The sequence below is a fragment of the Rhineura floridana genome, chromosome 3 (genome assembly GCF_030035675.1).
Source record: "Rhineura floridana isolate rRhiFlo1 chromosome 3, rRhiFlo1.hap2, whole genome shotgun sequence".
Taxonomy (NCBI): Eukaryota; Metazoa; Chordata; class Lepidosauria; order Squamata; family Rhineuridae; genus Rhineura; species Rhineura floridana.
In genome coordinates, this window is record NC_084482.1 from 108266047 (window position 1) to 108291749 (window position 25703).

General features: G+C 43.0%; 1 protein-coding gene across 1 annotated transcript in view; it reads right to left on the bottom strand.

The window, feature by feature from the left end:
• COL23A1 (collagen type XXIII alpha 1 chain) overlaps window positions 1-25703 on the bottom strand; it is a 586100-nt gene that overhangs the window by 549375 nt on the left and 11022 nt on the right. Inside the window, exon 2 of the mRNA XM_061617267.1 lies at window positions 328-397. Within this exon, the coding sequence (XP_061473251.1) occupies window positions 328-397 (70 nt within the window). The remainder of the gene's footprint in view (window positions 1-327; window positions 398-25703) is intronic.

The following is a 25703-nucleotide window of genomic DNA, read 5'->3' on the forward strand; positions in this document are numbered from 1 at the left end:
TATAAAGGATACTTTTAAAAAACAAAATAAAGAGCATATGTGTATAATTTATATACAGAGCATAATTTTATAGTGTAATGAAAGCAGAGACCATAGCGATGCTAGAATCAACCACTTGTTTCTTACCATCCACAGCAGACACGTCTATCAGATTACTTTAAGAGAGTGCATCCTTTCTACATACAAAACCTCTTTGCAAATACACAGACAACTGCATGTCAGGAGAACAATTTAAAAAAAATTGTAGATAATTTTCAGATTTTTCTTTTAATAGAATACAGCTATTTGAAAAAAAAAGTGGCAACAACAAATTACTCTTTTACATACCTGGTGGGCACCTGCACTCAGATGGTACCTCTCTTGCTGTACGTAGTTTGGCTAATCCTTCACCCAGTTTCTGTTTAAAAAAGGGGGGGCAAAAGTAAAAAAAAATTACAAAAAATAAGTGTTGTGGATGTACATGCATGCAAGTGGCTCTTTAAAGTTTATTATTGCTGTTACTGATATACACATGAGACTTTGGCATCCTTTTTTTTGATTTTCAGGTGTCCCTTGAAGACTTTTTTGTGCCAACAGGCCTATGCAACTATTTAAATTGTTTTTTGAGTAGTACGTCATTATAATAATAGTTTTGCATTGATTTTAATTGTTTTTATGTTACTGTACAGCATCCAGACACGGTATATAAATAACTTTATAAATAAATAAATGTGTGCAGCTTTGGCTGGATTGTGTCCAATATCTATAGTTATCATCATCATCATCATCATCATCATCTGCCCACCCTTCACCAATAGGTGCCAGGGTGATTACAACATCTAAAATACAAAATTAAAAATAATTAAAACACATTTCAATCACAAGAACAGTTATTTATTGTTAGCATGCAAAGTGTCATTCTAACTGCCTGAAGAAGTGTTTGGCTATTATACATGTACTTTGCAGTACAATATTAAAGAGAAACTGCAGAGCAGAACTCCAAAATACTGGGTAAATGGGGAACAAACATGGATGCTGAAAAATATTTTGTCACGTTAACAAGTATCTTTGGGTTTAAGATGCATAGCGATTTCTAGGACAAACCTTTGAGTACACCTAAAAATGCTTGCCAACTGCTTGTCCATACAGTTTGAAAAAGAATAATCTTCAACTGGAAAATTAGGTTTTTAGTAGAAAAAATGAAAACGAAAAGGGTTTTGTTCATAAGAACACTTTTCAATTGCAGAAAGCACTTCGGGGGGGATCTATTTTAACCTGTGTTCCGATTTATTATTCACCTTTAAATCATTTTAATTTTGCAGAATGCAACATCACTCACAAGCAGGAGAAAGAATCAGTTCTTAGGATTCATCATTCTTTGTTCCCAGGGACACTACAGACTGGGACCCAGAGAAAGCAGTGCTACCTTCTCTATATCCTCCAGAATTAAAATTACCTTTGTAGATCCAATGTGGGTGGGTGAGATTATGCAAGTTTCACAGACCTTGCAAACGGGAACAAACCTATTAAATAACAAAGCTGCACTGCTGTCTTTTAAAGTACTTATTTCACTTCAATGCTTGGGAAGCTACTCAGCATGGCAGACTCACAGAATGCATACATTATCACCATCACTATCACTATCATATAATTACTATGGCAAGTAACAGAAGGGATCATATACTGAAAGCTAATACTGTTAGTATCTTACTGAAGCTAAAACATTCCAAATGAAGCTAAATGTTCACCCTTCCTTAGATACTCCACTGACATTTTTGCTCAGACAGTAATAACTTTTTCTGGACACTCCAAGAGTTGTATCAATTTGATGAAAGTAAGAGGGACATGACAGAGCGTTTTCAGAATTGAGATCTTGATAGAGAAAGTCAGTATAGTAGGTAACAGGAACAGCACCTTGGGCTTTAAGGATACAGAACTATTTAAACTCATAACCATGACACAGGAAGTGAGAGGGAATATCCAACATATTTTTAAGTGTGATCAGAGGAACATAGAAAGCTGCCTTATACAGTGTCAGACCATTGGTCTATCTAGCTCGCTACTGTCAACACTGATTAGCACCAACTCTATGAGGTTTCATGGCAGCAGTCTTTCCCAGCCCTACATGGAGACCTTCTTCAAGCAAAACATGCTCACACTGAGCTATGGCCCTTCCCCAAAAAATCAAAATACATTTCCTGTAATTGTTATATAATATTTCTTCCACTTATGTTTAAATATAATAAAATCTGAGGGAAGAGTATAATCAAAATACATAGCACTCCAAAATATATGGCATTGGTAGAAACTCATTAGGATGTGAAGAAGTGGTAATGGCTTATATGTAAAGATATGTTATGTCAGTCATCTCTAGGTCATATTTGATGATGATGATGATGATGATGAGTTTATATCCCACCCTTCCTCCCAGCAGGAGCCCAGGGTGGCAAACAACGGCACTAAAAACACTAAATCATTATAAAAACAAACTTTAACACACATTAAAACAAAACATCTTCAAAAATGTTACTTAAAAAAAGCTATGAAAACATCTTCTAAAGCAATTCCAACACAGATGCAGACTGGGATAGGTCTCAACCTAAAAAGCTTGTTGAAAGAGGAAAATCTTCAATAGGCGCCGAAAACATAACAGCGATGGAGCCTGTCTAATATTTAAGGGGAGGAAATTCCACAGGCTAGGTGCTGCCACACTAAAGGTCTGTTTCCTATGTTGTGCAGAACAGATGGTGTCTGCAAGAGGCCCTCACCTGCACAGCGCAGTGATCGACTGGGTATATAAAGGATAAGACAGTCTTTCAGGTATCCTGGTTCCTAGCTGTATAGGGCTTTGTACACCAAAACTAGAACCTTGAACTTGGCCTGATAGCAAATGAGCAGCCAGTGCAATTCTTTCAGCAGCGGGGTGACATGTTGTCTTACCAGTCGAAGTTGGTAAAAGGCACTCCTAGCCACTGAGGTCACTGGGGCCTCTAGCGACAAAGATGGATCCAGGAGCACCCCCAGACTACCGACCTGCTCTTTCAGAGTGAGTACGACCCCATCCAAAGGAAGCAACTGACCAATTATCCAACCTCGGGGACCACCAACCCACAGTGCCTCTGTCTTGCTAGCATTCAGACTCAGTTTATTGGCCCTCATCCAGCCCACCACCGAGTTCAGACAGTAGTCAAGGAATTGCACGGCCTCTCCCAATTCAGATGTTACAGAGAAATAGAGCTGGGTATCGTCAGCATACTGCTGACACCTTGCCCCAAATCTCCTGATGACCGCTCCCAAGGGATTCATACAGATGTTAAACAGCATGGGGGACAAGATGGTACCCTGGGGCACCACACAGCACAACTGCCAGGGGGTTGAAAGACAGTCACCCAATGCTATTCTCTGAGAGCGACCTTGGAAATAGGATCGGAACCACTGTAAAACAGCGCCTCCAATACCCATCTCACCAAGTTGGCCCAGAAGAATACCACAGTGAATGGTATCAAAAGCCACTGAGATATCAAGTAAGAATAACAGGGTCCCACTCCCCCTGTCCTTCTCCCAATAAAGGTCATCCATCAGGGCAACCAAGGCCGATTCAGGCCCGTAACCAGGCCTGACTGGGATGGTTCAATATACTCTGTTTCATCCAAGAGTACTTGCAACTGCTGTGCCACAACTCTCTCAATCACCTTCCCTAAAAAGGGGTATTTGCGACTGGTCGGTAGCTGTCACAGACCAATGGGTCCAGGATGGGCTTTTTCAGGAGTGGTCGGATCACCACCTTTTTCAAGGCGGCTGGAACCACTCCCTCCCGCAATGATGCATTGACCATACCCTTTATCCACTCGGTCAAACTCCCTCGGCAAGGTTTAATAAGCCAAGAAGGGCGAGGGTCGAGAGGACACGTTGCTGGCCGCATCACTGCAAGCAACTTGCCTACGTCATCAGGCTGCAACAACTAAAACTGTTCCCAAGAAGTTGCAGCATACACTGCACTGGACACCTCATTGGGGACTACAATAGGTGTGGATGGGGCATCAAGACTGCTATGGAGGCGAGCAACTTTACCCTCAAAGTGCTTGCAAACAATTCAGAGTGGGCCTCCGAAGGAAAAGCTCCACTGACAGCTACTTGAGGATGCAATGGAGGCAGAGAAGTGGGCCTTCTCTGCTGCCTTCACCGCCACACAGTAGGCACGGTTATGATGTATTACTCGTGCCCAATGAGCCTCACAGCACATCTTTCACCACTTGCACTCTAGCCATCGTCCAGCCCGTTTCATTACCCTTAGCTCACTGGTATACCAAGGTGCAAACCGGGCTCCACAATGCCAGAGAGGGAGCTCAGGGACAACCAAGTCAAGAGCCCAACACGCCTCGCTGTTCCACAGCGTGACAAGGGCTTCAACAGGCTCACTTGCTCTAGCTACTGGGAACTCCCCCAGGGCATTCAGGAATCCTATGGATTCCATTAGGCTCCAGAGGCAGACCATCTTAATCTGTCCACCCCTCCTGCAGGGAAGGATTGGAGCCATAAGTCTAAACCTCACCAGGAAGTGGTCTGACTATGACAATGGGTTGACATCCACCTCACCCAATCTCCAGACCACCCTTTCCTCCATCAGGAGCAACAACCAAGTCAAGGGTATGCCCTGCCCTATGTTTTGGGCCACTGACAACTGGAGACAGTCCCATGGTCGTCACGAAGTCCCGAGCCAGCACACTAGAGGCAGCCTCAGCATGCACATTGAAATCACCCAGCACTATCATTTTGGGCTCCTCCAACACCGCAGCCGAGACAGCTTCCGCCGGCTCAGTCAGAGAAGCTGCTGGGCAGCTGGGTGAACGGTACACCAGCAGCAACCCTAGTTTACTGTCTCCTCGGTCCAACACCAGGTGCAGGCCCTCACAGCCAGCTCCAAGATAGAGTGGTTTCCTGGTGACAGAGATGGAAGTTCTGTAGACCACAGCAACTCCTCCTCCCCGTCCCTGCAGCCTGTGTTGGTGTTGCACCGAGTATCCAGGTGGGCAAAGCTGGGTCAGATCAACTCCTCCAAGCTCACCCACCCAGGTCTCAGTAATGCACACCAAATTGGCACCTTCATGCACAATCAAATCATGGGTGAGAGTGGTCTTATTGTGTACCAATCTGACGTTAAACAACAACACACACAGGCCAGTGGGCACAGCAGATGAGCAACGAGGAACCCGTCCATGAGAGGAGTGGCAGCAAGGAACAAGGCACAGATAGCCTTGCCCTCGTCTTCTATGGTAATTCACCATCTCCCCATGGCTATACTCTACCCATGATCACTGAAATTGGGGTGGCGTCACCCATGTCCCTGATGATGATGGTGGCAGGGGATTTAATAGCTAAGTATCATGAATTGATTCAGAAACTAGAGAACCAAAAAACTATTTGCTCTTAGTACATTGGTGATTAGTTCTTCTTCCAGTAAGTGTTCTAGAACACTTACCCACAAATCTCCAATAAAGTAGTTTATTTTATGGTAACTACTGGAAATGCTTAAGGGATGTAACTTATACAGATTGCTAAATTCCCAACAACTGATAAAACTCACTGAACAACTCTTGATTTCATTTCACATTAGCCAATATGCACTGGACTATTTTGAACACTGGACTTCGGACACTGAAGTTATCTCATCCATAAACACACTGTCAAATTAAACCAAAGTTATAATCAAAACTAAATTGAATCATACCTCAATAAAAGTTGTTTTATTTATTTATTCTATTTCTATGCCGCCTTTTGGCCAAAGGCCCTCAAGGCGGCTCACAAAAAAATAAAATAAACACAAATACAAAATACACATCAGAAAAGAATACAGTGCAAAAAAAAATTTAAACAACAAAATATTAACATTGTTTAAAAAACAAGGTTCTTTACAGGTTCTTTTTGTTGCTGTTGTTGTATGCAGTAAGGTGCCTTATAGTGCATCAAATCCATCGGTCCATTTAGCTGGTAATGTCTACACTGACTGGCAGCAACAGTCCAGGGTTTCAGACAGGGGTCCCGGCCCTATCTGAAGACACTGGGAATCAAACCTGGGACCTTCTGCATGCAAAAGAGATGAGCTACAACCCTTCCCTCTTCTCACTAGATGACCCAAAGTGACTTACACAACCAATTAAAAACCACAGAATACATAATGCCTAAAACAACTCTGACAACTAAAAATCAAATGAAAACAAACACAATCAATTCAAATAAAGGGCTGTTATACAACTCCTGCCTTACTAAAAGAGATCATCAAGGGCCAAAAGCCTGGGTGAAGAGGAAAGTTATTGCCTATCACCTAAAGATGGATAAAGATGGCACTAGGGGCACCTCCCTTGGGAGAACATTCCACAGCCCGAGGGCCACCACTGAAAAGCTCCTTTTGCATGTTACCACCTTCCGAAGCTCACATGGAGGGGACACTCAAAGTAGGGCCTCCAGTGACAATCACAGGATTCAGGTTAGCTCATATGGGAGAGGTGGTCCTTGAAATACAGTATATAGGTCAAAAACAGGACTTTGAATTCAGCCTGGAAACTAATTGGTAGCCAGCGTAATCATATGTTGAGACCAACTTACCCTGGTCAACAATCTGGCTGCCCAACCCTGCAACAGTTAAGACTTTTGTAGGAGTCTCAAGAGTCTTTCTCAGTCACAAAACCAACTAGTTCCCTATCACTGAACAACTGCACTAATTTATTTTTCTGCAACATAAACACCACAATCATTTTGCCATGGTTTGCTCCACTGCAGGGGTCTTCCTGAAATCTTGCTTCAGTCCAGAAAGCAATGAGAATGCATTTGCTAAAATCAGGACGGGAGAGAATCAGTGGGTATAAAGAACATGTGCTTAATTCCTTCTGCACTCACCAATTCTCTCCCATAAATGCCAATACAGGCTGTTTCCCCCTCAGCCGGGCTTTCTTTGGGGGTGTGTGGAGATCAGTTAATATGGCCTGGGGGAATTTTCAAGGGAGAGAGAAGGATTACACCCACTGATTCACTCCAGCAAGTGCACCCCAGGGTCCCACGTTAACATTACAAGAAAAGCATAGTACTGGCAACCCTATCTTGTGCTAATGTCTAGCTCCACCCTTAGTTGCTGACACCTCAGATTTTAGGATTGGCTCCTAAGGTGAATATTTCAAGGCTACTATAAAACAATAGAACTATTGTGAATTAAACTTTTGTCATTTGTTTACAACTAATTATTTCTTTAATCTGCACTCATTAACATTTCTGCTACAGTATGCAAAACTATGCACTTTAAACTGAAGCCTTTATTACAGAACAAGTGGAAAGGTATCACTACATCCCAATCATGTTTTTTTTTTTTTAAATGCAGTAAATGGTACAATCAATCAATCAAAGTTTTATTGCAGGCCATAGGCCATCACAATCAACATATAAACCAATCAGTTAAACAACATCAATATAACAAATTTACAGTTACAGAATTAACTTTATAATAAAATTGATTAAAATGACATAGCAAAACTATGTGAAACTGTATAAAACTGTATAAAATAATGAACTCTAGCCGACCTGGGCACCATGTTTAACTAAATATTTAACTCTCAGGTTTTGGGCTGCGAGGGCATAGTGGGCCACTTGATAAGTGGTCCAGTAGTCTTTATCAGCTAAAAGATAATAAATATATTGGTTATCCGTACCAGGACCGATCCGGTTAGTTATTATGTCAATGAATCTAGATCTGGGGTGCTCGTAGATCGGGCAATCAAATAAGTAGTGGATCAAGTCTTCTACTTTCCCTCCTTGGCAAATACAAAGCCGCTGTTCATAGGGAATATTATGATAGCGCCCAGTTAGCATAGTGCTGGGCAAGGTTTGGAATCGCAGGGCTGTAAAGGCCTGTCTTAAGTGGACAGGTAGATGGAAAGTTAGATAGTTTGTCCGTTTGTGATCCAGTTTAAAAAGGCTATACCATCTTGAAAACTTGGAGTTACAAATTTTCAAGTCGTCCAGCCAAGCACAGTGACATGTTAGCTGCTCATGAATATTATACTTATATAGTGCTTTAATAGACATTGCTGGAATATGATATTCAGCTAGGATCGCCTGGAATTTAGAGGACCAGAAATTATCATATATAGCCACCTCAAAACAAGCCTTCGCCAAAATCTTAGAGTTTGAGTTAGATAAGGTTGTCCAGTATGACAATAGGGATTTATGTATTCGAGCACGAACTGGGAGAAAATCAGTTTCAGTTCTTAAAAAAGCGGCAGGCATGCCAGGGGGTAGGCAAAGAAGACGTCTCAAAAAGTTATTTTGGATCGTTTCTAACTGTGATAGAGAAGGAGTTATCCATCCCCAGATTGCTGCTCCATAGGTAATCCGAGGGATTACCTTGCTTTGAAAGATTTTTAAGGCAGGGGCCACGAGGTGCCCCCCCGAAGTCCTGTAGAATCTGAGGATTTTCCCTGCCTCTCTGGCAGCTGTTAATTTGGTGGCTATCAGATGTCTTGTCCAAACAAGAGTATCTTGAAAGTGTATACCTAGGTATTTGAAAGAGTGGCATTGATCTATTACATGAGATCCAGTAGACCATTTATGCGTTTGGTGTCTCTTACCAAATACCATTATTTTTGTTTTCTTATAGTTTATGAAGAGGCCTTCCTTTTTACAATAGATGTCTAAACTCGACAAAAGCCTTCTCAAGCCTATAGGGGTAAGGGAGAGGAGGGTCATATCATCGGCATAAAGGAGCATAGAGATCTTCCTGGTCCCGGCTGAAGGTGGGAAAAATTTTGGGCCCTTAAGTTCGGTAACGATGTCATTCAAGTACAGGTTAAAGAGCAAAGGTGCGAGAAGGCAACCTTGTTTAACGCCTTTATTAATCCTTATTGGGTCTGTTAGATTGTTGCCTATCCTGATTCTAAGGGAATTGTTGGAGTACAATTCTCTAATTAAATAGAGGAGGCGTTTGTCTATATTAGAACAGGCCAACTTGGTCCATAGCCGGTTTCTGTCAATAGAATCAAAAGCCGCTGCGAGATCGACAAAAGCGGCGTAAAGATGTTTAGTAGGACCCATTATTGACTGTCTAGCCAGGAAAAGTAGGGTAGCACAGTGATCTAAAGTACATTGTCCCTTTCGGAACCCTGCTTGTTCCGGGGCTATAATTGAATTTTCTGCTTCCCAGTCTTCTAATTTCGTTAATAGGAGCTTACTATATAGTTTGGCTCCTATGTCAAGTAGACTAATAGGTCTGTAGTTATTTGGATCGTTTTTTGTTCCTTTCTTAAAGACAGGTATGACTATGCTCTGTTTCCAGCCAACTGGAATGACCCGTGTTACTAATTCTTGTGAATAATTTAGCCAGGATAGGGACCCACCATTCGGGAAAGTTGGTAAAAAGCTTGGGAGGGATCATATCTTCTCCGGGAGCCTTGCCTCTTTTTAAGGAGGCAATAAGTGAACTAACCTGGGTTGGCGTAACGGGGGGCCAGGTAGTATTTTCGACCTCTTTATATAATTGGGGAAGCACATTAAAAGTTATTGGTGCTTCATAGAGTTTGGTGAAATGGTCACTCCACGTTGAAGGAGATATTTGGCTTGTGGTGTATTGTTTATAGTCACCAGTACCTCTGGCTACCAGCTCCCAAAACAAACGGTCATTGCCTTCCAACTGTGCTTGAGTGAGCCGTAGCCACTGGGCTCTGGCAAACAGATCCTTTTTTTGTCTAATTAGCTCCTTATATGAGTTTCGAAGGCATCGGACATGATCATGGTTAAATTGAGAAGGATCTCTTATCGTAATCCGTGTGTATTTAGATAACTGGCGTTTCGCTATTTTGCAGTCAAAATCAAACCAATTTTCCTTTCTATGGTGAGTGGTATTTACAGAAGCATCCTTGGTTAGTAAAGGTTTAAACAATACTATAATCTGGTGGTATGCTTCAAGGGCGTCTAACTTTGAGTCTATGACGGCTTGATGAATTCCAACAAGAAAGTTATTACTGAATAACTGGGTCGTTAAAGTATGTAAATTTAGAGACCACCGAATTCTACGTTCTGCTAACTGGAGACCGTTCAAAGATGGCAAAGCCGGTAGGGACAGAGATTGAACCAGCTGTAATACCAATAGCAAAGGAAAATTGTCACTTTCGGTTCTATCAAGAACCGAGAACCTATGAACTACAGGGGCCAGCGTGGTCGAGATCATTATATAGTCGATCACGCTGGCTCCTCGGCTGTTAAGGTAGGTAAGTGTACCATTAGAGTGGTCTAAATAAGAACCATGTAGGCACAGTAGATGATGTTCATATATTAATTCTATTAACCTCAGGCCTTGTTTATTTGTAATCTGGTCACAAGAAGATCTAGCGTTTGGAGAGGGGGAAGGAGGCGGTCCGTGATTAGTTGAAAAGTCATCTAGACAACCAGGGCCCGTCCTAGCATTAAAATCCCCGCAAAGAATCGTTTTATAGGTAGGAAATAAACATTCCAGCGTCGCTAGAAAGGCCGATAGTTGATTCCATATATTATCCGTATTTATAATCCTAGCCTTATGCGGGGGTAAATAGACATTTATAATAATAAGAGCACCTGTCACCGGACCAGTAATCCTCAGCCCCTGAACTAAATAATCACATTGATATTCACAGGTAAGTCATCAGATATAAAAATACAGAGGCCACCACTTCCTCTACCTTTGGAATTTGGTTTGTTTGCCGGTAAGGAAAAGGCTCGAAAGCCGGGAAGAGACATCTGTATATCCTTAGTTATCCAGGTTTCTTGCAAACATATTATTTTAAATTGTTGAAGAAAAGAAATAAAATCATCATCACTTATTTTGTTAAGCCATCCCATTAACATTCCATGACACTAGCATAAGTTGTCAGTTTGTATTAGATGTTAAAATCGAATTATTTGATATGTTTAAACATTTTTCCCTCCTTGGTCCAAACGATGTCTGAGCTGGTGAAGACACGTTAGGTAGAATGTTAGATACCAAAGCCGGTTGTTGAGTTAGAAACAAAGGATGGCCCATTCTCTTTTGTATTTCCTGTTTCTCAGCTTCCTCCTTTATATCCTCTGAGGAGTTGTGAGGAGACCCTTCTAAATGCTCGTGGATGACTGATAGGCGAAGAGAAAGTTGTACCAAACTATTTAAAATGTTATCCCTTTCTAGACTTGGGAGAAAGCCGAATGATTGGATTAGGGATTGTTCCTCATCCAGCGGAGGGTCAAACGGTACATCCTTCTGTCTGTTATGTGAGATTGTAGAAGTATGTCTGGAACTTAACTGAGAAGTTCCAGGGGGGTCATTCTCACGCGAGTCAACTATTTCGATCACCTCCAATTTAGGAGTCAGATTTTGTAGACTCTTTTGTATCAGAGAGACTCTTTTATGAGCATAAAAAGGGCTCTGCTCTTCTTTAATCAGACTCTGGAAATCTGTATCATTTTGGAGGGTTATTCTTTCTTCAGAATTAGGTTGAGCATTAAAAGTTATCAGAGGATCCGATGGCGTATGGTCATGTGGGAGGAATTGTCCTTGAGTAAAATAGGAATGTGTCTGTAGAGCCATGGGTGATGCTAAATTTTCGAAGAAGCGAAGGATACGAATATCCAATTTTGCTAGTGCCTCTTCGTTAGACCAAATCAGGTTGGCTTTTTCTTGAGAGTGGAAAGTAACCACCGCTCGAGCCTTAATGTTGTTAAAATAGAGATAATCGATATGGTCAATGTCCTGTATATTTATATATATATTTATTGGCCGAGGTAGCGTGTAATATAAAGTATCAATCAGATGTTGCTTTCTAGCAGTAGGCTTTATATGGCCCCAAGGCTTAGGATAATTTTCTTTTCTTTTTTTTTTTACAATAATTTTTATTCAAATTTTCATAAAACATACAAAACAAAATCATAAAACATTCAGACAAAAAACAAAACAAAACAAAAATAATTAAACAAAAATAAAATAAAATATTGACTTCCCATTTGTCACATATCAAATCAGTTATAGGTCTACAATATATAACAATCCTGTCTCTTAAATCATATTATAAAATCACTTTCCTCCAGTAGTTATCTTAATTAATCATCAAATCTCATAAACATTACTTTATTCTTTCCACAAAAAGCCAAAGAGAGGTTTCAATTCTTTAAGAAATATATCTATCAATTTTTCTCCAAATAAACATGTCGATTAATCCATCTCGTTAATAATTATAATAATCTTATTGTCATAACCATAGTCCAAATAAACATTTCGATTAATCCATCTCATCAAAATCTGTTAGGTTCAATAATTTCAATAGCCATTATTCCATTATCCCTATTAGTTCCATCTTCCATCCTCAATAGTCCTGTTAAGTCCAGTAATTTCAGTGTCCAATCTTCCATTACCAGTATTCCATAATAATCTTGCTGTCGTAGCCATAGTCATATAATAAGAGTCTGATGGGAATTTCCTCTATCCCAAATATTTTCTTGCCATCCATTCTGAATAAGTTGCTGAAATACTGTTGTAAAGTCATATCTCTGTTCTTTTTTACAAAATGCACTGGCTCATCTCTTGAGAGTTTTTCCATTGTCACATGGCTGCAGTTAATTCCATAGATTTTCTCTATATCAAACTCCATCACGTCATTCCAGTCCAAAAGATTATCCAAGCCATTGATAACTTTATCTCTAATATCTTCATTAATTTCTTCAGAGATAACGTTAAATTCCAAACAGTAGATTTTATTTCTAAAATCCATAAACTCCAGATCTTTTTCCAATTCCACATTTGTTCCAATCTCTAGGGCTTGTATCTTCCCTTTATTTTTTCTTTTCTCATCTCTGATCTCATTCTCCTCTCTCACAGGATCCCCTATTTCTTTAAGTTCCTGCGTCATTTTGCTCAGTTCAATTTTCAGCTCCTTACTACCCTGTCGCAGGGTTTGTTTCGTTATCTCAATCTCATCCATTATTTTCTGAAACATAGTTACTTCCAGATTCTCAGCCACTTTCTTGATTGCCATTTTTAAAACCACGAAAACAAAGCAAAACAAAAATAAAGAAGAACCACTTCTTATTTCAGCAACAATTGGGTTAATATTCCAGGCTTGATGACATCACAGTATAAACAGAGCAGCCTGCCTTATCTCTCTATGTTCAAGAATGCAAAACAAATTTAGTTCCCAGCATCAAAACAGTTAGTGGCGTCGTGAAGAAGCAGATTCGTCAAAATAAAATAGACCAAAAAGAGAATAGTCCCAGACAATATAATATTCCTCGGAATAGAAATCAGGAATAGAAAGGCTTAGGATAATTTTCAAGGACCAACTTATTTCTGACAAGAATAAGATTCCATTGGGACTGCAACTTTAAAGACGAATGATTTTGTTTTGACTGTGCCTCATATAAAACATCCATCCAGGGATCCTGGCAAGGGATGTAAGGCGTTGGAATAGGGAGAGGGGAAGTGTCCTGGGTCGTCTTTTTAAATTGTAATGTAACAGCTCGTGAGTCATCATCTGGAATTGTTTTAGTGCACTCCTTTTCAGTGCGTTTTGTTTGACTCTGTTTTGTTTTAGTTCGTTTCTCTTCGTCCAGATTGTCTAGTAAGTTAAAGAGTCTCTTAAAATTCATCCCATTATTGCGTGACAGTTTTTTTGATTTCATGTTTTTGGTCTTTTTTGTTTTGCAAATCGGGCGACGTCTCTTAGTCTGGGCAGTTTTCTGTTGGTTGGCAACTATGTGACCTGAAGATTTATCCATGTGCGTCTGGGTAATAGGCAAGGCTGTTTGAAGAGCTTTTTGTAAAGCGACTACCGTTGTTAAAAGTGAGTTGCATTTGTTCATATAGACTTTTATATGTTCAAGGTCTGTTGCCAACATTAGAAGCCAACCTCTCAGAGACAGGCCATTGATATCCTCCTTTAAGATTGGATAGGGTGTAGTATCATCCAAAACAAGGGTATCCTGTTGTTGCAAATTTTTGTTAGGTGGAGCTTCATTTTCCTTAGCAGGGGGTAGGGAAACAGTTGGCTCTGGATGGCACTCATATAACTTTCCCATTTTCACTTGAGAGATTGCATTCAGAAAGTTGTTTTGATAAGGAACAGCTGGGCACAACGTTTCCCCTTTAAGGGTTGTAGATGGAGTTATGGTTGTAGATGTTTGGTTGTCTGCCTGTGCTATTTCTTCAGCCAAGTTTGTTATCGGCAAATCACTTTTCAGGCTATGAGAGAAGCCTTTAAGTGGTAAAGACCAGTCCATTTGAGGATATGTGGTTTGTTGGCAAAATTGTCCAGCTCGCATTTGGGATAGAGGTATAAAATATTTGGTAATTGTTTGTTGCCCCTTAATCTTGTGGGAGGAAACTATGTTCGGATGGGATGACGAAGAGGGGATCTGTATTGTCTTATTCTTTTTCTTCTTTGGCTTTGGCTTGTCGTTTTCAGTTAAGCACTCCAAGGGAGGAGGGGGAATTAGAGTTTTCCTCACATTTCTTGTCAATACCATTACGTCGTATCTCAACTATGTTGTCTGAGAGAAGACAAGGTAATGAAGGAAATGGCAGCAAAGTGAGGCAGTTAATCGCCAAGATTCTTCTTTTATGCGTGGGCGTAAAGTAAGGAAAAGAGGTCATAAAGAGTCTTTATCTTCTAAGATGAAGAATTATAGCTTGAAAGTGCAAGTTTTAGAGTTGAAAAATATATTTAAGGAGTAAATTTACTGCCGCTACCTAGATAGAGACGAAGAGCTCACCAAACGCTGCTAACCGGAACCGGAACTTCGCATTATTCAGTAAATGGTACAAGGAACAGAGCTTGGAAGATTACTTTTAAAAAGTAATAAATCAGAGTTACAGTTACATGGCCCCCAAAAAGTAGTAATTACCGTTACAATTACAATGGCTCTGAAAGTAACTGATTACTTTACTTTTACTCAAAAGTAATTGCTACAATTACATGTTAGTTACTTTTTTTAAAAAAAAACAATTGCCTACAAGGTGCTGGACTTGGCTGCTGCACATCTAAGTAGCCTAAAACAACATTAAAAATAAGCACACACCACACAGAGGGTAGTAGAATAATTTTTTTTATCCATAAGATTAACAGAATGGCATAACAGAATCTCACATCCCCTCACCCCACCCCCATAACCCAACACACATATTTTTGTATATATATAGCCTCCAGCTCTTTTCTCCTTCCACTCCTGTCAATTTTTAAACAATTGATTTCTTCACGCAGTCTCGTTCTCCACCTCCTCCCTCGTTGCCTCCTAAGCACCCATAGAGCATGAAGGAAGAACAAAGCTGCACAGAAGCCCAATTTGAAGCACATGGTTTTTATTCACAAATCAAAGGAGCAGAAGACTTCCCCTGCTCCCCCCCAAGTAATGCACAAAAGTAACGCTGGAAACATTACAATTACTCCTGAAAAGTAATGAAGTTACTACTCGTTCTATTACCAGCAAAATGTAATGAAGTTACCCACTCGTTACTCAAAAAGTAATAAATTACAAGTAATTCGTTACTTGTAGCTAGTTACTTCCAAGCTCTGACAAGGAATCTATACAATATTTTAGTTAAAAGGCAACTTGATACCATAGTAAAGTTTACAGAGAAGCTTTTACTTTCCTCTTTACTATTTCATTTGGTTATACTTTCAAAGACTCTTTGTAAAGTGATTAAGGGCGTAATCCAACTTGCATTTATGCTGGGCTGAGGGAAGTTGGATACGGGGGAACTCTGGCTCATCCAGCTGGGCCCTGGCTCAGCTGGGCTATGCCAGCACAAATCCCTCAGCCTGGCTCAGCTGGAGTGCAGCTGGGCCAAGACAATGAGCTGTGACCCAGCCGGCTCAGCCAAGACAGGCACTACTGGAGCCAATGGAAACTGGTGGAAGGGCTGAAAAAGAGGTGTTCCAGGGGCACGATGGGGGAGGGGCCGAGGCGGGGTGCGTACACTGCATCCAATTCCCATTTGGAGCAGCCTCCAAGGTCCAAGTCAGGGAAAAGTTATGCTGGGGAAAAGGCCAATCTAAGGAAATGTATACAATGGAAGGCAATGTGGAGGGCCCAATTCCCTCTGATTTGGCCTAGCCCCAGCAGCCAGCCCCACCCTTACCTCTCCGAAACAGCCTGTTGGATATGGTGGAGTCTGCGGCCAATTAAGCGGCAACAGCAACAGAATTTAAACTGAGCATGACCCAGCCCTTCTTCACTCCACACACTCACTTGCATGGCACGGCATGTGGGAACTTTGCCCTTAGGAGAGAGGCTCAGAGCACTCAGGGAAATGGCATTTTGCTCAGGGAAAACACTCTCCAAACACTGGGCACTTTGAGCACTTTTTCCATGAAGTCCACAGCTCCTCAGATAGAGGGAGCAACCCCCCCCATGCTAACATCTCTCTCTAGTTTCCCTCCCCAACAGGTATCCACCAGCAGCAGCACTGCAGCTCCAGGCAGCCAGCACAAACAAGGTCAGTCTGGGAAGGCACTCAGCCCTGGAGAGCTCCACAACCCCCACCACGGAGGGTTGGAGGCAGCCACATCTGACAGGGGGCGTGGCCCGCTGCCGTTTAAGTGCAATAAAGTGAGTGTTCTTTTGGGGGGGCTTCAGCTGGGCAGGACATAAGAGGGCCACAGGGGAGTCTTACCAATGTGCCTGCAGACCACAACCCCCAAGAGGCTGCACTGCTGCTGCTTGGGAGTTGAGCTCTGGAGGTGGGAGGCGAGGACACCCACACACACACACCTTCACCCACATGGTGGAGGGGCGAGCATGGGCAGGGCCAAATTAACCACCCTCCCAAGGCACAGGTGGGTGGGAGAGGAGGAAAGGAAGTTAGAGATTCAGATAGATGCAGTAGGAGCATGAATCCCCCATTAGGAAAGAGGAGCACTGAAGGGCAGCCAGCAGATGGGTGAATGAGCCACCATGCCCCAAGGTTGGTCTGGCAGTAGTGACACGATGGGCAGCAACATGCTGTAGGTAACAGGCAGGGGCATGGTGTCAATGGCCAAAGAACTCCCTAGCAATGTGGTCACGTGCAACTGCTCTGAGCAGATCCACACTCAGGCTCGACCCATTAGCAGCACCCCTCCTCAGGCCCCAGACATGCCTGCATGCTGGGCTTCACATCCAGGGACAGCTGCCTTGACATGGCAACATTGTGCAGCATGACACAGCCCAGCACCATCTGGGAGACCTTCAGCGTGGTTTGCATCACCCAGCCCCGTCAGATGCAGGCAGCAAAAGCACAAGTTGAGCATCCTGAATACACACTCAATTGCCTTTCTCATGGAACAGTGAGCCTGGCTGTACCACACCATACGGCCAGGCAGGTCTGCAGGATAGGCATCATCAGGAAAAGCCACAAGGGGTAGGTGTGGTCAGCTGTGGGATGAAGACCGAAGCAGTCAGAGCAACTCCCAGTCTGGGGGCCATGCCTCCAAGGTATTCAGCAGTGCAGAGGCCTGCAGGACCAGGGCATCATGCATGCTGCTGGGCATTGTAGCATTCACATAGGTGAAGATGCAGTGGGCATCACACACTGCTGTCATGTTGATGGCATACTGGTGGTGGTGGTTCCTGTAAATGTGGGGGTTCCAGGCAGGTACAAGTATTGGGATGAAAGTATCATTGAGGGCCCCTAGGATGGCAGGCAAACCTGCCACAGGCTTGTCCCTCAGCTGCGCACACTCCTCCTCTGTCTGTGGGAAGTGTATGAACTCTTGCTCTTGGGTGACCATGCCTTCCAGCAAGGCTGACAGGCACCTGCTGGCAGAGGACTGGGAGACAGGGTGGGTGCCCCAGTCAATCTTCCACTGAAAGTCCCCCATGGCGAGATAGTGCAGCCCAAGGAGCACCTTCTGCAGCACAGGGATGTTGCTGCAGGCATGGTGCTGGGTTCCAGGTAGGAAGCTAGCATCATGCACAGCTCCTTGATGGCCACCCTATCCAGACCGAACTTGCAGCACTTCAGGTCGTTCAAGGCAATAGCCTGCCGGCATGTGGGGTGTTTTCATGCCTCCACATCCTCCGATGTGTCTGCTGGTACAAGACATAGGCCAGGAGGAATGGCAGGTAGAGGTTGAACAGGTGCAGGTGCAGAAATGAAGGCACCAGGTACAGGCAAGGTGAGATCAACGGAGGCCTTTCAGCTGGCACTGTGGATAGGGTAGAGCTGTTGCTTGCATGGTAGGACTGCACACAACCCCACAGTCACAATGGGAGCCCACACTCACCTCCACCTCAGCCTCCTGAGCCAGCCTGGCACCTATCACCCATGCAGGAGAGGCACCTGCATCCCCAGGACAGTTGGAACCAGCGCCCAGCACAGCATCAGCCCGCACCACCACGAGGAAGGAAGGTGCATTTCTTGGGGGGATCAATCAGTCACAGCCTGTGAACAGGCAGCAAGTCACATTCCTCACACACCCTAATCAGCTTTGGCCAGGCTCTGTGGCCTTCGGAGCCCTGAGGCCTCTGCTTTCTGTAACCATCTTGAAAACAATGCAGTGATTACTAGAAGCCATCATGGATTTATCTTTTTTTTTATCATTAACTTTTATTCAAATTTTCAAAGACAAAAAACAAAACAAAACAAAACAAAACAATTAAACAATAAAATTAAATGTTGACTTCCGATTTGTCGCAGATCAGTTATAGGTCTACAATATATAACAATCCTGTCTCTAAAATTATATTATAAAATCACTTTCCTCCAGTAGTTATCTTAATTAATCATCAAATCTCATAAACATCACTTTATTCTTTCCACAAAAAGTCAAAGAGAGGTGTCAATTCCTTGAGAGAGATATCTTTCAATTTTTCTCCAAATAAACATGTCGCTTAATCCATCTGATTCAAATCTGTTAGGCCCAATAATTTCAATAGCCATTCTTCCATTATCTCTTCAATAATCCTGTTAAGTCCAGTAATTTCAGTAGCCATTCTTCCATTATCAGTATCCCATAATAATCTTGTTGTCATAGCCATAGTCCAAATAAACATATTGATTAATCCATCTTGTCAAATCTGTTAGGTCCAATAATTTCCATAACCATTCTTCCATTATCAATATTAATTCCATCTTCCATCTTCAATAGTCCTGTTAAATCCAGTGGTTTCAGTATCCATTCACCCATTATCAGTATCCCATGATGATCTTGCTGCCATAGCCATAGTCATATAACAAGAGTCTGATGGGAATTTCCCCCATCACAAATATGTCCTTGCCATCAATTCTGAATATGTTGCTGAAATATTGCTGCAAAGTCATATCTCTGTTCTTTTTTACAAAATGCACTGGCTCATCTCTTAAGAGTTTCTCCACTGTCACATATCTGTAGCCAACTCCATAGATTTTTTCTATGTCAAGCTCCATCACATCATTCCAGTCCAGAAAATTATCCAAGACATTGATAACTTCACCACCAAAATCTTCATTAATTTCTTCAGAGACAACGTTGAATTCCAAACAGTAAACTTTATTTCTAACATCCATAAACTCCAAATCTTTTTCCAATTTCACATTTGTTCCAAACTCCAGGGCTTGTAGCTTCCCTTTAATTTTTCTTTTCTCATCTCTAATCTCATCAAACACCTCTCTCACAGAATCTCCTATTTCTTTAAGCTCCTGCGTCATTTTGTTAAATTCAATTTTCATCTCCTGTCTACCCTGTCTCAGGGTTTGTTTCGTTATCTCAATCTCACCCATTATTTTCTGAAACATAATTTCTTCCATGGTCTCAATCACTTTCCTGGTTGTCATTCTTAAAACCACAGAAACAAAAATTATTTCAGCCACAATTGGGTTAATATTACAGGCTTGCTGACATCAGTGTAGACAATACAGCCTGCCTTATCTTTTATGTGTTCAGGAATACAAAACAAACTTAGTTCCCAACATCAAAACAATTAGTGGAGTCATGAACAAGCAGATTCGTCAAAATGAAATAGACTAAAAAAAAAATAATTTTTCCCCCCTCCTCGAAATAGAAATCCCTGTTCCGTTGGTATCTTTAGAATGCACCTCCAGGACAGCTTTTTGCAATAAAAACAAATATAAGCTTTTTCGATTTCTTTCCTCCTTAATTTCGTGAGTGAAAGAGAAAAGCCATAACTCACCCAGAAGTTCTTCACAGCTGATTCATTGACAAATCTCTTTTTTGCTGCAACAATTTAAACCAAGTGAAAAAAGAAAATAGAAAGAAGGATGCTTATCTGCCTGTTAGAGTCCGTTTTTCTTTGAAGAAAAGATAAACGTGTCGCTGTAATCAGCTAGAGCTTGATGAAAGTCCGTCCGGCATTGCAGTTTGAACCTTCTCTCATAAATAAATGAAATCCAGTCCTCCCCACAAAAACAGGCTTTGTGGTTAATCTCTACGTTTCTCCCTGTCCGGGAGAAAATCTTTACCAGTCAAAAAGAACGTTTTGACTGATTTTAAAGCTGAAAAAGCTTCTTCTGAGACGAGAGCTCGACTCAGAGGCAGCACAGTCAAAGCAACCCTTCCCGGAAGTCAGAAGCCAACATGGATTTATCAAGAACAAATCCCACCAGTCTAATCTTGTCTCATGTTTTGATCGGGTAACCTCCCTTGTAGACTGTGGGAATGCTGTGGACATAATATATCTTGACTTCAGCAAAGCTTTTGAAGAAGTGCCCCATGATATTCGGATTAGCAAGCTAGCTAGATGTGGTCTGGATGGAACAACTACCAGGTGGATCCAGTTGGCTTCAGAACTACCCAAAGAGTGCTTATCAAGGGTGTCTCAGATGGGCCAGGTGTGTCCTGTGGATCGAGACAGTGGGGCCTGACATGGAGCAACATGGAGAGTCTGCAGCAGCATCGCCAATTCCGAGGAGCCATGAAGCACCAGAGAGCCTGGGGGGGGAGAGGGGGAACAACCATGATCATGGAGCCAACACCAGGTCTTGGACAACACCCTGGCATGGCATGAGCACTCATGGACTGGGAAGGCCTCCCCCAGATGCTGGCCACAATGTGCTACTCACATCTGGGATCAGTCCCAGCTGAAGGGATGGTCCGAAGGCGATGGCAGCTGGTGGATCCTTAGCAAGCTGCTGGGCAGCGAGTGCCTCAGTCACGAGTGCCGTAGCTTGGGCAGACGGTGCCAGTGGGAGGGGCTCTGAAGGTTCTGCTGGCATGTCCTGGCACACAGATTCCCCTTCAGGCTCTAGGGCATGGGATGCATGGTCCAACTGCTCCCCAGGGACATACGGCATCACTCGGCATATTCCGAGCCTGGAATGGTCTTCTGTGCATCACTGGGAGCTACCTTGCACTTTGTGGGAGGGGCTTGGCTCTGGCCGCTACTATTGGCAGCCATCAGCATGCACCTCTGTGGCACGTTGGACATAGGGAGCTGCAGGATGGAGAAGGGAGAGGACAGTGAGGCCTGTGCCAATGTCATGGGTGGCCTGCCATCGTGCATGCCCACCTGTTAGGGAATCCTTTCCAGTTCCACAGATGGTCTCAGTTGGCGTGATCAGGCTGAAGATTTTCTCTTAAGGAACAAGAGCCTGAGCCAGGGCTTCCTGGATGGACATGCCACTTCACATGAGCTTCCTGCCATAGCAGTGGATGCTGGAGAAGGTGTTGTTCCAGCACTTGCAGCAGGACTCTGGCACATGCACTGCCATGCCCAAGAGCACTGATCTTGGCTGGAGTGGCAGCAAACCAGTTGCGCTGCCACTCTTCTGCTGCACCCCCTCCCCGGGTGCAGAGCACAGTGGGCACATCAGTCACTGCTAGATGTTACAGGAGGAATTTTTCCTCAGCATTTCAGTTGGGCTCACACCACCTATGCTCCTCCGAGGGGGAACTGTGGCCAGATGACCCTTCCCCAGCATTAGCCATAGCAGTCTGGAGTTGGTGTGGCTGCCAGTCAAGCAATGGTCATCCACAACAGAGTGCCTGCTACCAGTAGTCCCACAACCCCGCCCATACCCAGGTCCTGCATGTCTAACCCACATCCCGTGCTTCCCACATGTAGGGCTCTAGAAGGAATTATCATACAGCCACGAGAGTGGCTGTGTACTATAGCCAGTAGGGATTTTTTGTGTTTTACCATGTTAAATGAAAATACCTCCCCACACCCCTTTCTAGTGCTTTGTATAGTCCCAATTCAAAACAAAAACTTACAAGTGTTATACTGTTGGATTCAGAATCGCTTGCTCTACAACTCTGAAAGTTTTCTTGGTGATACACAATCCCCCCACGGAGAATTCACAGGTTAAAGTGAAAAAGGGGAGAGAGAAAAACAAGAAGCCGTTTGGACTTTTTTCTTGAGCAGTTCTCATAAACTGTTGTCGTTCATTAAAACTGAGAGATGACTGTAAGGTATCTCTAATCAAATCCTTGAGCTTGCCCCAAACACAGACCTTCATCTTCAGTAGGTTTAAAGTAAAAAAAACTTTTGTTTGTTTTTAATTAATAGATTAAAAATGCATCACCGTGGGTTATAACATCACGCAGGCACAGTAGAAACCAGGGGTTCTTTTGTTTCACTCCCCCTCCCCCTCCCCCTCCCTTCCAGTTACTTGGAGGAAGCAGGGGAAGTCTTCTGCTCCTGTGATTGGTCGGCACAGACATGTGACTCACACTGGCCTTCTGCTGAGCTTGCTCTTCCCTCGTGCTCTGTGTGAGGAAGCACGAGAGAGAGAAATGGACGGTGGAGGGAGAAAGCCAGAGGGCAAGGATGACAGAGAAGGCAGCAGCAGAATGGAGGTGAGTGATGGCGATGTGTGTGTGTGTTCCCACCCCCGCTGTCTCCCACAGCCTGCTCTTTTTGCTGGCTCAATTGCCCTGCCACCCCCACTCCCTATCCTTAAATGGGTTTATAAATGACAAAAGCTCAAATACTTTTTGTTTGCAGTGTGTGTGGCTGTTTGACCTGTGCTCATAACATTGTTGTAGTTATTTTGAGATTGTATGAGACTGTTTGTAACACTTTAATCCTGAATGTAGCTCTTGGTTCTTAAATCTCTCTCTCTCTGTCTTTCACACTCACACACACACACAATCATTAGTATATGCATAGTGCAGCAGTGGGGAGGGGTGGACATAGTACTGGATAGGTTACAGCAGCCTTGCGAAGTAGCCTAGTGTGGCTGTACAGATATTGGGGGGGCTGAGAGGGAGTTGTATATGACAACCCTGAAGTGTAGTCCATTGTTGCTCAGTCCCTTGGTTTTGTGTTTTTTCTTATTTTTCGAAAAGAACTTTTAAATTGACTGTAACAGCAGCATTTATTTCTTTAATTTATTAAATTTATATCCCAACATTCCTCCTAGAAGGAGTCCAGGGCGGCAATGGGTGGAGGGATCATTGCTTTTCCACTCATGGGAGAAAAATAGAGGCTTCTTGTGTTTGGGTTGATGCTGGTGGTATAGAACATGGAAGATGGCTACAGGCGAGGGAGCTATGGTCAATGGAGCTCTTCTACTGATGGCTTTTACGGAGTAATTCTCCCCCACTGGAAGCTGCAATGTTTGTGAGTGCATGGGAAAGATGGGGGAGCCCCCCTCCCTTCTTTCCATACTTTCTATACTGCCTCCCTTGTTATTTGACCTGAATTGGACACTAGCTACCGGCATGTCCCAGAGACTTTACCTATATCAAGCCGCTGCTGCCACCTCTCACGGTGGAGAGCACCGAGCCGGACTGGACGCAGAGGCAGGCGGGAGCCGGAGACTGGCGGGTCAGGTGTTGCGGCCTGACCTTGGAAAATGCCGTTGCTGTGATAATCTTTCGGCTTCTGAGGAGTGGGAGGCGCTCCTGCGGCGGCTGTCGTTTTGCCATGCGGCCTCTGTTTTGCCTGTTATCAGTCGCGTTTACACCCTGGCTCCTCTGCCTTGGCTTCCTTGAGAACTGCCCTGTTGGTTTGGATTTTGAGGGGCCTGTTGTCCCGCCCCTCTCTTTCTTGGAGTTGCTGGATGTTAAGATCGGGGGAGGATGTTGCTTTACATCTTGCAAATGAACTATTGCCACACTGGTTCGATGCTTACACCAGGAACCTCCATCGGTAGTTACACCTCCGGACTACACAGGAGAGAAGCCCTATTATTATTGGAATTTGTTGCTTTTACGTTATTGTTAGTTTTTATTGTTAGTCTCTTAATGTTTTGATGTTTACATGTTCTGCTTTGTACGTCACTTAGAGTGGCTGACAATTCAGCCAGATAAGCGACTAATAAGTCGAATAAATAAGTCGAATAAATAAATAAATCCTTAAATGGGTTTGTAAATGACAAACGCTCAAATACTTTTTGTTTAAAGTGTGTGCGGCTGTTTGACCTGTGCTCATAACATTGTTGTAGTTATTTTGAGATTTGATGCGACTCTTTGTTTTTAACACTTTAATCTTGAATTTAGCTCTTGGTTGTTTAATCTTAAATCTCTTTCACTCACTCACTATCTGAAATTAGTCCTGTGTTGAAGCCCCCATCTGAAATTAGTGGTCTGTTGTCCACTACCTCCCACTTTTGTGAAAGCCCTTTGCTGTATAGGGAAGAGGCATTTTCCTCTTCATATTTTGCAGAGAACAGAAGGTCTTCATCAAACATTTGCAGGAGCATCAAACATTTGCAGTTAGTGTAATACCATATTACACTAATAAGGTGGCCAAGTGGTTTTTCTGTTTGTGACCAGTAGTGCAGTAGCAAATTAAAAAGTGCAGGGTCTCTTCATGATAGTCACAGCCATGCCCCTCTTTCTTTTTTTGCTGCTGGGTTGAGAATAAGATCCTTTTTAATGCCTTCTCCTATAACAATAGACATCCCTAGCTCAATACTGACTGACAAGATTTCAGATAAGGATCTCTCCCAGCCCTAATTGGAGATGCTGGGTATTGAATGTGGGGACTTTTGCATGCAAAGCATGTTCTCTGCCACTAAGCCTTGACCCTCTTGTAAAGGTAAAGGCATTCTTGATGGTAATATAACATTTAAAATACACTGCTGAACTATTTCTGTTACTGCTGGTACTAACTTGCACAGGATCCCATCTCTTACCTCCCGGATTAAAAAGCAGGGAAATTCACGAATAGGCAAAAAAACTTGCGGTTTAAGAATGTACCTATAGCCCACAGCTATTTCTACCAAACTTTAAAAAGCTGGGAAATTGGGCAGCTATAGTGAATGCACCAGGGGAGCAGGAGACCTGAACTCCTCTCTGAGATATTGGACTGCCCTACAAATTGGTCAAAATGGAAACACCATTTGGGTTGGTCTTTCACAGTCCAATCCACTTCCTGTGTAGCTTGGAAGAATTTGGTAACATGTGCCTCTGAGCATATGGTGAGTGGTGGCATCAGTTTTTCCTGATGTTTAGTCGAAATCTCACTTCCTGCAGCTTGAGCCCATTATTCCGTGTCCTGCAGCCTGTGATGATTGAGAAGAGATCCTGACCCTCCTCTGTACGACAACCTTCCAAGTATTTGAAGAGTGCTATCATATCTCCCCTCAGTCTTCTCTTCTCAAGGCTAAACATGCCCAGTTCTTTCAGTTCCTCCTCATAGGGTTTTGTTGCCAGTCCACTGATCATCCTTGTCGCCCTCCTCTGATCTCATTCTAGTTTGTCTGCACTCTTCTTAAAGTGCGGTGTCCAGTACTGGATGCCTGCCAAGAGTAATTTCTCAGAATATGTTTTGAATATGTTATTGATAATTGATAGAGAAGGGCAAGCCACCCATGGTTTGTG